This window comes from Pagrus major, chromosome 6 (assembly GCF_040436345.1).
Source record: "Pagrus major chromosome 6, Pma_NU_1.0".
NCBI lineage: Eukaryota > Metazoa > Chordata > Actinopteri > Spariformes > Sparidae > Pagrus > Pagrus major.
Window position 1 is genome coordinate 28,264,291 of NC_133220.1, and position 11,992 is coordinate 28,276,282.

General features: G+C 41.5%; 1 protein-coding gene across 1 annotated transcript in view; it reads left to right on the forward strand.

The window, feature by feature from the left end:
• dnah1 (dynein, axonemal, heavy chain 1) overlaps nucleotides 1–11,857 on the forward strand; it is a 30,427-nt gene extending 18,570 nt beyond the window's left edge. Inside the window, 22 exon segments of the mRNA XM_073468259.1 lie at nucleotides 35–226; nucleotides 1,899–2,030; nucleotides 2,267–2,392; nucleotides 2,554–2,673; nucleotides 3,026–3,175; nucleotides 3,304–3,437; nucleotides 3,569–3,794; nucleotides 3,931–4,126; nucleotides 4,266–4,417; nucleotides 4,523–4,726; nucleotides 4,729–4,794; nucleotides 4,867–4,965; nucleotides 5,259–5,417; nucleotides 6,043–6,174; nucleotides 6,626–6,805; nucleotides 7,153–7,329; nucleotides 7,778–7,948; nucleotides 8,202–8,332; nucleotides 9,389–9,509; nucleotides 10,013–10,219; nucleotides 10,379–10,613; nucleotides 11,685–11,857. Of these exon segments, the coding sequence (XP_073324360.1) occupies nucleotides 35–226; nucleotides 1,899–2,030; nucleotides 2,267–2,392; nucleotides 2,554–2,673; nucleotides 3,026–3,175; nucleotides 3,304–3,437; nucleotides 3,569–3,794; nucleotides 3,931–4,126; nucleotides 4,266–4,417; nucleotides 4,523–4,726; nucleotides 4,729–4,794; nucleotides 4,867–4,965; nucleotides 5,259–5,417; nucleotides 6,043–6,174; nucleotides 6,626–6,805; nucleotides 7,153–7,329; nucleotides 7,778–7,948; nucleotides 8,202–8,332; nucleotides 9,389–9,509; nucleotides 10,013–10,219; nucleotides 10,379–10,613; nucleotides 11,685–11,806 (3,432 nt within the window). The 3' untranslated portion in view covers nucleotides 11,807–11,857.
• Nucleotides 11,858–11,992: the final 135 nt, after the last annotated feature.

Here is an 11,992-nt window from a genome sequence, read left to right on the forward strand (position 1 = left end):
CATCTAAATATTAAAAATGTAAATATTTGTACAGCAAGCCCTCCAGGAGGCCCAGAAGGACCTAGTGGTGACTGAACGCACCCTGGAGGATGCCAAAGAGCAGCTGGCAGCGATGGAGGGTGTCAGAGCCACTTTGCAGGCCAAGTTCCAGGACTGTGTGGCTAAGAAAGATGAGCTGGACAACAAGTATCAACTGTGTGAGGCCCGCCTCGTCCGAACAGAGAAGGTCAGAAGGAGGGATAGGATAAAATAAAACAACACTGCATTGATCTCCAGGGGGAAGGAAACAGAAAAGAGAGTTTGGAGTATGTTACGCGAAATCAGTGTGCATACAGTGGGTCTCATTCATGAAACGTGAGCAGAACGAATTTGTGTGTAAACTGTTCGCAGACGGAAATTTACGTGCATCTCGCATTCATCAATATTTTAGTAGCTCCGATCTTTTCGTAGCTACTAACAAAATCTACACATGCTGCTGACCACGCGTAGTGCTTGTGTAAATTTAAGAATGCACATAAATAATGCTTGTCACTATTGGAAATTACAATTTAAATTCATATTGCGCTCTGTTATGTACACAATACGCAGATGCCTTTGAAACACGTGATATAGCCTAAACATATGATAAAAATATAACACATTTAGTTAAAGTAGTTGGCAATTGGCAGGTTTAAGATCCAGATTAGGTTCATGATTGTGAATTATCTATGTAAATCCACTCAATAGATTACACGTTCTTTCTACATGTTGAATGATGATAATAAAAATATAGGCTCCAGTGGAGGCATGTCGCTGTCTCCGCCAGGTATAATTCCTGACAGAGAGGTCTCCCCAGTTATCCCCGCGATGCGCTCGTCTGCAGGTGATAGCTGCGACTGTGAGCCTCCTTCTCCTGTGGCTGATATATTTCTTTTGTGTGAGGTTATGCGTTTCTTTGCCTCCAGTTTCATGTCAAATCATTTACGCTTCACCTCGGACATGGTTCTTTGGACTACAGAGACAATATTGACGGCATCTGTCACCTCCCTCCAGGCCTTCGCTTTGCCTGTCCCTGTCACACCACTGCTAACAGATGAAAATAATTTTTTTTTCTTAATTCCACTTCACCCAAAAGTATTTCTATCTCCGCTTCCGCAAAGCTCTTTTTTCTTTCTCTCCCTTTCTTCGTTTGCGCCATGACTGACAGGTCGACCGGATGCAGCTACACCTCCTTATATGGTGGTCATTGGCAATTCATGGGCGGGGATTTATGCTAATAGCTGATTACCGGGAGCGCGCTGTCACTTTACGATGGATTGGCATTCACGATCATACACACGTGTTTACGATCAGATCTGAGTTTCCCGCGGTGTTCATGAATCCGGAGTAGGTTTTTAGTAGCGTAGGCTTTTATGTGCACATCTACGCACAAATTTACTAACGTTTCATGAATGAGACCCAGTGTGTTCAGAAAGTATTCAGACCCCTTCACTTTTTTCACATTTTGTTATGTTGCAGTTATGCTAAAATCGTTTAAATTAGTCTTTTCCCCTCATCAGTCTACACTCAATACACCATAATGTCAAAGAGGAACAGAATTTTAGACATTTTTGCAAATTTATTAAAAAGGAAAAACTATTTCAGTTTTTCACACACTATATTTGAAATAAATGCACAATAGTATGCATGGCTAATGAATATAATCAGGCATTAAGTACAAACAGAAATATATACATATAACCAAACAATACATCTTAAACTTTATAATAACATGGCATACACGCTCATGTAATACATACATAATGTCATATAAATATATACTGTATAAGCAGTGTCAAATGCAGTGTAATGTCTAATGAGAATAATAATTTAATTAAATCTGGATTGTCATGTCTTGATGATGGATTCGTGTTCTCCAGCTTATAGGCCAACTGGCAGATGAGAAGGTGCGTTGGAAGCAAACAGTGCAACATCTGGATTATATGGTCAACAATGTGGCGGGCGATGTGCTTCTATCTGCAGCATATGTAGCATACCTGGGACCTTTCACTGTAAGTGCATGAGCATGAATACATAATATAAATTTACATTTCCCATAATTGATTGCATATACACATATTTTCGATCAAAATCAGACGCATTTTAAAGATTTAATATTGTTATGCTTTCCTGGTGGAAAGTTGTCTGTGTATTCCTACACTTAAACCTATATATGCTGATCTGATCTGCAGCATGATTGTATGATTTGCATGAAGGTGCATTGTGTATTTTTGTATTTTTCTTGTAGGGAGAGTACAGGGCAGCCATGGCAGAGGAGTGGCTTCATTGTTTCAAAGAGCTAAATGTTCCACACACTGACGAACCCAACCTGATCAACACCTTCGGAGATCCAGTCCAGATCCACTCCTGGCAGGTCAGAACTAACGTGTGTTCAGCTGACCTTCAGGGTCACAGCCTCTTAAGACAGATTTGAACTGTTAATATTCAGAACATCAGTTTTAGTTTTTGTATACTTTTTCAGATTAACTTTAGTACCATTATTGGCATCATACTTTGTCATTCCTGTGTGCACAGATATCAGGCTTGCCAAAGGATAACCTGTCAGTGGAGAATGGTGTGATTGCCCAGTACTCTTTGCGCTGGGCTCTATTTATTGATCCTCAGGGACAAGCCAACACGTGGATCAAAAACATGGTGAGGACACTTTTCTGTGTGCTGATCCAACCATAACTGCAGAGGGTGCCGGTGAGACAAAAAGACATGAGAAGAGGCCATATCAAGATTTTAATAAACCTCTTCACATCACATGCATAGCTTGTAATTGTACTTTAGTTACCAGTTTTAAAAGTTGACATAGCAGACTTTCATATGTTATTCATATTGCTGAACAAGGTTCAACACATACCCAGGTGCCTGCTTTGACTGTGTGGCAAACAGTGGAAATATCTTATCCCATAGCACTAACAACTCCTCTGTAAAGAGTCTAAGTGTCTGTAGCTATATTTGATTCATTACTCATTCATACCTGCTTCCTGTTGTCACCCAGGAGAGGGACAATGGATTGGAGGCGATGAAGCTTAGTGACCAGGACTTCCTCCGCAGCCTTGAGAATGCCATTTGCTTCGGTAAACCCTGCCTTTTGGAAAATGTAGGAGAGGATTTAGATCCTGCTCTAGAACCTATCTTGTTGCATCAGGTGAATACACACACACACACACACACACACACACACACACACACACACACACACACACACACGTTTATTACAAAAAACCATCAAGCATCACAGACATCAGCGATTAATTTACACATTTTGGCCCTTAGACATTCAAGGGCAATTCAGTCATCCGTTACCATGAAGGCTTTAAGATGTACATCACCACCAGACTGCCGAACCCACACTACTCTCCGGAGGTCTCCACCAATGTCACACTGATAAACTTCACCCTGTCACCAAGGTAACACATTTAAAACAGGTAAAACTGGTTGTGACTGTGTACCGGATAGAATCAATCGAGGTGAGGAACTTGATTCTATTTAATTATGTCTTGTTATTTTTTTTTTTAATGTGCATTTTGTGCATTCCCAGTGGTCTAGAGGACCAGTTGCTGGGCCAGTTGGTGGCTAAAGAACGTCCAGACCTGGAGGAGGCTAAGAACCAGCTGATCATCAGCAACGCCAAGATGAAACAGGAGCTAAAAGAAATTGAGGATGAGATCTTGTTCCGACTCAGCTCCACAGAGGGGAACCCTGTGGACAACGAGGAGATCATCCAAGTGTTGGAGGCTTCTAAGACCAAAGCTGCAGAAATCAAGGTCAGACAGTGGGAGGGCTATTATTGCTAATATCAGGAATGGCCTTACATGAAGTTCATAATTATACATTGTGCCATGAGACTCTTAAGTCTATTGTTGGATTTTCTACTAACGCAAGGTTGGTTTTTATTGGCAGGCCAAAGTGATGGCGGCAGAGCAGACAGAGCAGGACATCAATGCCACACGTCTGGAGTATGTGCCTGTGGCTGTGCGCACACAGATCCTCTTCTTTTGTGTAGCAGAACTGTCAAAGGTTGACCCCATGTACCAGTACTCCCTGGAATGGTTCCTTGGCATCTTCATGGCTGGCATCACCAACTCTGAGAGAGCAGGTAGAAAAACATTCCACATGAAAGCTTATATACAAAATATTACCTGTGCAGAAGGAAAAATCATTTGGAATCTTTTATGACATTGTAACTAGATGTTAAAAATACTTTTCTGCTTCCACTGACTTTTTCTGCCTCACAGACACAGTGGAGAGGAGAATTGCCAACATCAATGAGTTTTTCACCTTCAGCCTATACAGCAACGTGTGCCTCAGCTTGTTTGAGAAGCACAAACTCATGTTCGCCTTCTTCCTGTGTGCTCGCATCATGATGAATGAGAACAAAATTGATATGGTGAGCAACACAGGAGTTTGAAGTCCGTTCCTCCTCTCTTTAGTTTTCCGTACGAAGTTAAGTTCATCTGGGTATGATGAAATTTATGTTGTGTCTTTGTGGCAGGCTGAGTGGCGCTACCTGCTATCTGGAGGGATGCCCGTCCAAGAGCTGTCAAACCCAGCAGGGAGTTGGCTGTCTGAGCGTGCCTGGCAGGACATCCAGGGCCTCAGCGCTCTGGACAACTTCAGCAACCTGGCAGAGAGCTTCACCGAACATCTGCAGGGTTTCAAGAGAATTTTTGACAGCAACCAGCCTCACAGGCACGCATAAATAACCACTATGTGAAAATACCTTCCTTCATTTGTACTGTGTAGAAGCCATCAATAACTGACAAGGTGTGCATATGTATATTTGCCTATAGGGAGCCCCTCCCAGGAGACTGGGACACAAAGCTGGACTCATTCCAGAAGCTGTTGGTCCTGCGCTGTTTGAGGACTGACTGTCTCATTCAAGGCCTGCAGGACTTTGTATCAGCTCAGTTGGGTCAGCGCTTCATAGAACCTCAGGTAGGTTCCTCTTGTATTAATGTTGATGTGAAAGCCTATACGTATGTTGTGACACAATAGTTATTCTAATGTCTGTGACAATAGCTTAGAAGTATGGTAATATTACCATGGCAATAATGATTCAGTTTGTTTTGGCTGGGTCACTGCAGCAGTACAAACATTGTTTAATGAATACAAAATTAACTGTGCTAACTAAGCTGAAAATAATTCCTGGTTGTTTGCTCTACTGTACGGTATGTGACAGCAGTAGTCATGGCTTGTCACGCCTTTTTTCTCCATCTCTCCCTCGTCAGGCGTCAGACCTGTCTGTGGTTTTCAAGGAGTCGTCCCCCTCCACCCCCCTCATCTTCGTCCTGTCCCCTGGCACTGACCCTGCTGCTGACCTCTACAAGTTTGCTGACGTCATGCAGTTCTCCAAGAAAATGAGTGCCATCTCTCTGGGCCAAGGCCAGGTCAGGGCCGGGGGGATGTTTGGGAACTCTGTCTCACTCTCTCTTAGTCTTTCTGTCTGACTCTGGAGAAAAGCCACTGCAAATCACTTTCTCGCAGAACCAGGCCATTCTCATTTGTCTCATTAAGAATGGCCACCTCGGTGAGAATTGTTTTCTCTTTTTCTGACCACGGGCAAGGACAATGTTACCATAACACGATCATAGATGCTAGATTCCGGGACACTGTAAATGAGTTCAGAAAACAATCACTTTAACATCATGTGCAGGTTTTATGATAAATGCAGTCCCATCCTCCATAAACCTAAAGCCCAGTGGCCGATCAAACATTTCTCCTGGCAACACACTACCCCTGTGGCTGTTCAATAAGTGTAAGCGTGTGTTTATCACATTACTTGCAATTATAGGAGTTAGAATCCTGGCTCATGCTGAGCTGTTGCATCACCCTGTCCTCAATTTAGATCTATACTGAACTCAGTGCTCTTGAGCCTTCCTGAAAGACTCCTAGAATGTCAAACTGGCTTTACTTATACTTACATTTACTGCTCCATAAATATGGATCAAACTTCTTGGAAACATGGATGTTGCCTCTTAAATTAAAGCCTCATGTTAAGTTTGTGTGATTCAGGGCCCCCGGGCTGAGACCATGATGCACACTGCCATGGAAAAAGGGCAGTGGGTCTTCCTCCAGGACTGTCACCTGGCGCCAAGCTGGATGCCTGCCCTGGAGAGACTCACTGAGAACATCGACCCAGTAAAGGTCAGCACATTTGCATACACATACTGTACACTGTTGTGGCATTGTACTGTATGTTACACAGGCCTTTCATTGACTTTGAAAGTATTAATTACTTCCTCAACCACTGGCACCACATATCTCACAACCCATAAACAGGTGCACAAGGACTTCCGTCTGTGGTTAACCAGTCTCCCCAGCTACAAGTTCCCAGTGTCCATTCTCCAAAATGGGTCAAAGATGACCATCGAGCCTCCCAGAGGAATCAAGGCCAATCTACAGAAAACCTACCTGAGATTCACCAATGATTTTATCTCCTCTTCCACCAAGGTCTGCCTCGTCTTCCCTCACCACCCAGCTTATCATTTTTATATTTTCTTACACTTTTAATGAAAACAGCTGCCTTTTTGTTTTTGAGGACATCTGGTGTATCTAATTTTATCTCCAACGTATTCCTCACCTCTCTTCTCTCCAGATGTCACACTTCAAGTCTTTGCTCCTGTCTCTGTGCCTCTTCCATGGAATTGCTCTGGAGCGAAGGAAGTTTGGCCCACTGGGCTTTAACATTCCCTATGAGTTCACAGACGGGGACCTGAACATCTGCATCAGCCAACTCAAAATGTTCCTGGACGAGTACCAGGACATCCCATACAAGGTGGGAGAGAGACGGTTTCTGTCTATATTTGCCTACCTGTAAAGAGCACAATTCCAAAGCCACATTGTTTTCATTTTCTTTCTTATGTTGTTTGTCTTGCTGTCCTTTTTCCTCGTTCTGTTTTATACCATTACTTATCCTCTACCTAGTTTTCCTAACTTGTCATGCACTAATAACCATTGCTCACCCTTTTTTGCTATTGTGAAATGTTTTTCATCCACTGTGGATATAAGCCAACAGAAACACAGCACCTTTAGTAAGAGACAGTTTTTTCCTCAGCCAGGGAATGTGTGCGTGTTTGAGCGTGTTCATCCGTCTGTCTCCCTTTTTGTCCTCCACCTGTCCAGGTGCTTAAATACACTGCAGGGGAGATAAATTATGGCGGCCGTGTGACAGATGATTGGGACAGACGATGTCTGCTCAGTGTACTGGAGGATTTCTACTGTCATGCTGTGCTTATTGATGATCATGTCTATTCTTCGTCTGGAGTCTACAGGCAGATAGACACAAATCTGGACATCAAGGTTAGATAAACTCAGGAACATTCAAGATATCATGATGAGAGTTGTGGATTAGATTTAACCCTGAATCAGCTGGTGTACTTCAAAACTGCATATATTTTCTAGAGTTGGGAATGACAGGGTGGCTCACTTACTGTATATAATGGTGCCATCTACGAAACATGACATGATTCTTTGTAACACAAAAATAGGAAGATATTTTTTTATAGCTGAAAACAGTCATGTACAATATGTATTCATTGGTTTAGAGGCTCATTTCACGAATACATCAGAATCATTCAAATATACAACAGCTAAAAGTGGAATAAAGTTGATTGGTCAGAGAACCGAGCAAGTTAAAAGGTCACAGGACACAGGACTTACTGCAACATTGGAGCTGCTGACTGTCAAACTAATTGACAACAGTTGGTATCAGTGCGTGACCTGTTTGTCATGGCAATTCTCACCCTAGGGTTACTTGGAATACATTCATGGTTTGCCCATCAGTGATACACCTGAGATCTTTGGTCTCCATGACAACGCTAACATCAGCTTTGCCCAGAATGAGACCTTCGCTCTGCTGGGGGCCTTGATGCGTCTGCAGCCTCAAGCTGCATCTGCTGGGGGCAAAACCCTGGAGGAGGTAAAAATATCTGTATGTTTTCTTTACTCTTATGTTTTTTGTACTACTTGCATCATATTATAGTTTGTATACTACAGTTATTTAATACAAAATGAGACACCATCATTTTCTCCATTAACACAAACCAAACATAACTGGCCATGTTGAGTAGCTTGTAAGAAATACCTCGTCAATCAATACCTTTTATAAATGCATGAACTCTGGCTGAGACATGTTGTGTTTAATCGGAGATGTGCCTCTTCCTGTATTGCAGATAGTGGAGGAGACGGTGACGGGCATCGTTGAGAAGATTCCTCCACCTTTCAGTGCGCAGGAGGTGATGGAAAAGTACCCGGTCCTCTATGAAGAGTCCATGAACACAGTGCTCATCCAGGAGGTCATCAGGTAACAAAACAAGCTGTTACAGAAGATAACATTACAAAACCACACTGCAGGTCTCCTTGATATAATAACACACGTCACTTGGACGACTCCCAATTACTCATATCAGCAAATGAAGCTGTCCTTAATCTTTTGCATAAGAGTTTGGTAATTCTTCAACATCAGAGAAAGAAACTGCCATCTGTGCTGAACTGAACATATCTCTGACAGCATTTAGCTCACCTCACTTTTGAGGTAAAAATAATAATTATATGTGTAACCTGTAATGTAATGTCTCTATTTGAGACCAGAAGCTAAAAATGTATCCTTAAAAGTCACAGCCAGTAACCATATTATTATCAGCTTTGTGCTCATACTGTAATTATAACAACTTTTTTATTCAGTTGTGTGTGAGCTGCAGTAGCTTGTGATGACAGCAGCTTGTCCAGGCCAGAAATCTCTGAGCCTGACGTTGGTTTTGCTGTCAACAGTCCTATCAGCCTCTCGCAAATCTGTTATTTCCTTTTTATACCTGGGCAAGAAAAATATTTTCTTTTTTTTTTCCTTCAGGTGTTGTTGTCCTCGTGTTATAAACAACTTTTTGGGTGGCCAACATTTGTTTGTTAGGTTGTGCATCTGAACGTATTTAGATCAAGCCTTGCGTACATTGTGTCCTTGGGCTAGTTGAGGAATTAATTTAGCTTTTAAAAACTGCTTTTACTCATTTAGATTTTTAACAAAATCTAACAGCTATGTTAGCATTATTATTAGTCAAATTTAAGTTACATTAGGTTGTAACAATGGGTTTGGAAATCCATTTCACTGATTAGAGTGAGGGCCCTCAGAGTAAATAATGTTAAATGTTAAATTTGACTGTTTTACTTTCCTTTATGACTTTGAATTATTATGTATTTATCTTTGCACATCTTGATTAAATAAATAAACCTGGATGATGCACATATTCTTGTGATTGTTAAAAATCAGTTAATGGTAGGATACAGTTATGACTGTGATCTGAGGAGTGTCAGTATAAATCATTAGTACTTCACTAATTGTTCTTTGTACCTTTTTGTCTTTCAGATATAATAAGTTGCTGGCGGTCATCTCTCAGAGTCTCAGCGATATCGTGAAGGCTTTGAAGGGCTTCTTGCCAATGTCATCAGAGCTGGAGCTCATGGCCAACAGCCTGTTCAACAACGTGGTGCCTGATATGTGGAAAGCCAAGGCAAGATGCACACAACAGTTATTCTCCTTCTGATTCCCTTGTGGGTACCAGTGACCAGTGCTCAGATGGCATGTTACAACCGCTCTAAAACATTATGTAGCATAACATATTGAAGAAGAGCCACAAATGGATTCATCACAAAATGTGTCTTTAACATTAATTACTACTCTGTAGGCAGCTTGGCTCAAAATAAACACAAATTAAGCACAATCCTCCATCTTTAAAATGATTGTTTTAAGATAATGCAAACCCCAAATTTCAAAGTACAGAACACTGCGGTGTGCCTTGAACTGAACTAATATGATGACGTTATCGCATCCAGTTGAGATGAGACGCTGACATTTGACATATGGGAGTGATTTCAGTGCACGGGACATCAGATGAACTTTTGGTGACATTTCTGTGCTGCTCTAATAAGTCAACGCTCTGCTTTCTAAGAATACATAACTCTGCCTGGCCATGCGTCTCTCTCCCTCCAGGCCTACCCGTCTCTGAAACCTCTGGCCTCCTGGGTGTCAGACCTGCTTCAGAGGATCAATTTTCTGCAGAGATGGATCCATAATGGCATTCCACCTGTTGTCTGGATTAGCGGCTTCTTTTTCCCCCAGGCTTTTCTCACCGGTACCCTACAGAATTACGCCCGTTGCTCTGGCACCTCCATCGACACAATTGGATTTGACTTTAAGGTCAGACAGTAAGCCTGACAGCCTGTATCATTCTGTTAAAAACAAACTAGCACTGCATATTTACCACTTTAAATTAACTGCATGAATATCAACATGTACGGATTTTTTATACTGACCGACATCCTGTTTCTTCCTCATCTCTTTTGTAATTCCCTTCAGGTGATAGTGAAGTCAGTGTCAGAGATAACAGAGAAACCAAATGCAGGCTGCTACATCCACGGTCTATTTTTGGAGGGGGCTCGCTGGGATAACGAGGCTGGTCAACTCACTGATTCTACGCCCAAGGAGCTCTACACAAAAATGGCCATCATCTGGCTGATCCCCAAACCTAACCGCGAACCTCCGACCTCTGGGGTTTACGTCTGCCCCATCTACAAGACCCTCACACGTGCTGGTACGTACACTCAGTATCTGACTGGATTCATCTCTATTACTTATGAGATTAGATTTGTTTATTTAGAGATTAATTAAATTCTTTGGTAACATTTAAGATTAGAAAACATGTATGAACCATTCTATTTTTTTTTAGATCTGGTGTTAAAAGTGAACTTAACCTTAATGATTATAACTTGAGTAAAAGTCTTAAAGTATCTGATATGAAAGTGTAAAAGAGTAATTTTCTGGCAATAGGTGTACATCAGTATCAAAAATACAAGTTTAAGTAAATTATACATACATATATTAACATGTATGTATATAATGTATACTATGGTTCAACTGATTATTGGCCTGGACAGTTATCGGTTCGATATTCAGCATTTTCCTGATTATTGGAATCAGTTTTTTTTTTAAATGTATTTATTTTTATGTGATTGACGATTAAATAAAAATGCACTACTGTGGCTCTGATGCAGCAGGCAATCTGCAAAGTAACTAATTACTACAGTTATCAAATAAATGTGGTGAGCAGAAATTACAATATTTACCTCTAGAATGTAGTGGAGTGGAAGTTAAAAGTAGCAGAAAATGGAAATGCTCAAGTAAAGTACCTCAAATTTGTACCTGAGTAACTGAACCTAGTTACATTCCATCACTGCCCCCAATCAAAAAGCATTAATTAGGAAGTTGTTGACGGAAATCTCTTGGTTGATGGCTTAGTAGTTGCAAAATGTGGTCATGGACAATAATGACTAATAAAAAGCCAATATGCTAATGTGTTCCCTCATCTTAAGTGTTACTAATCTTTTTTAGTCATGGAAATGGATTAACTGAAACTTCGGTGTGACTTGGTATTGAGCGGCTCGCTCTAGTGTTTGTGTGCATCTCCTTTCGGTGGTTTTATTACTCACCCAAAATAGACTCCAGTTAGTGTCCTGTTTCACGAAGCGTCTGAAAGTGCAGCTCTGTATTTTCCACCCACAGCAGCACGTAGCCAACACCTTGTGCTGGCAAGCTGGACACAGCACAGAGACTGGAAAAACACAAATGTGTTCATGTCACTGAAACGCTTTGTGTGCTTTTGTAGGGACTCTATCTACGACCGGTCACTCCACCAACTATGTGATCGCCGTGGAGCTGGCCACAGATCGCAGTCAGAGACACTGGATCAAGCGGGGAGTCGCCCTCATCTGTGCACTGGATTACTAAACGCAGACAAACACTTTTTCATATACAAAAAAAACACCTATCTTTATAATGTATCTTTGTTTTACAGCCCACTACGATGATGACTGTACCCAGAATCACTTTATCACTTTATCTGTGCCATTTGTGTCATCAAATAGGACCTCACTGAAACTCTCCTTCAGTCTGTGGAATAAACAGTTTTTCAGA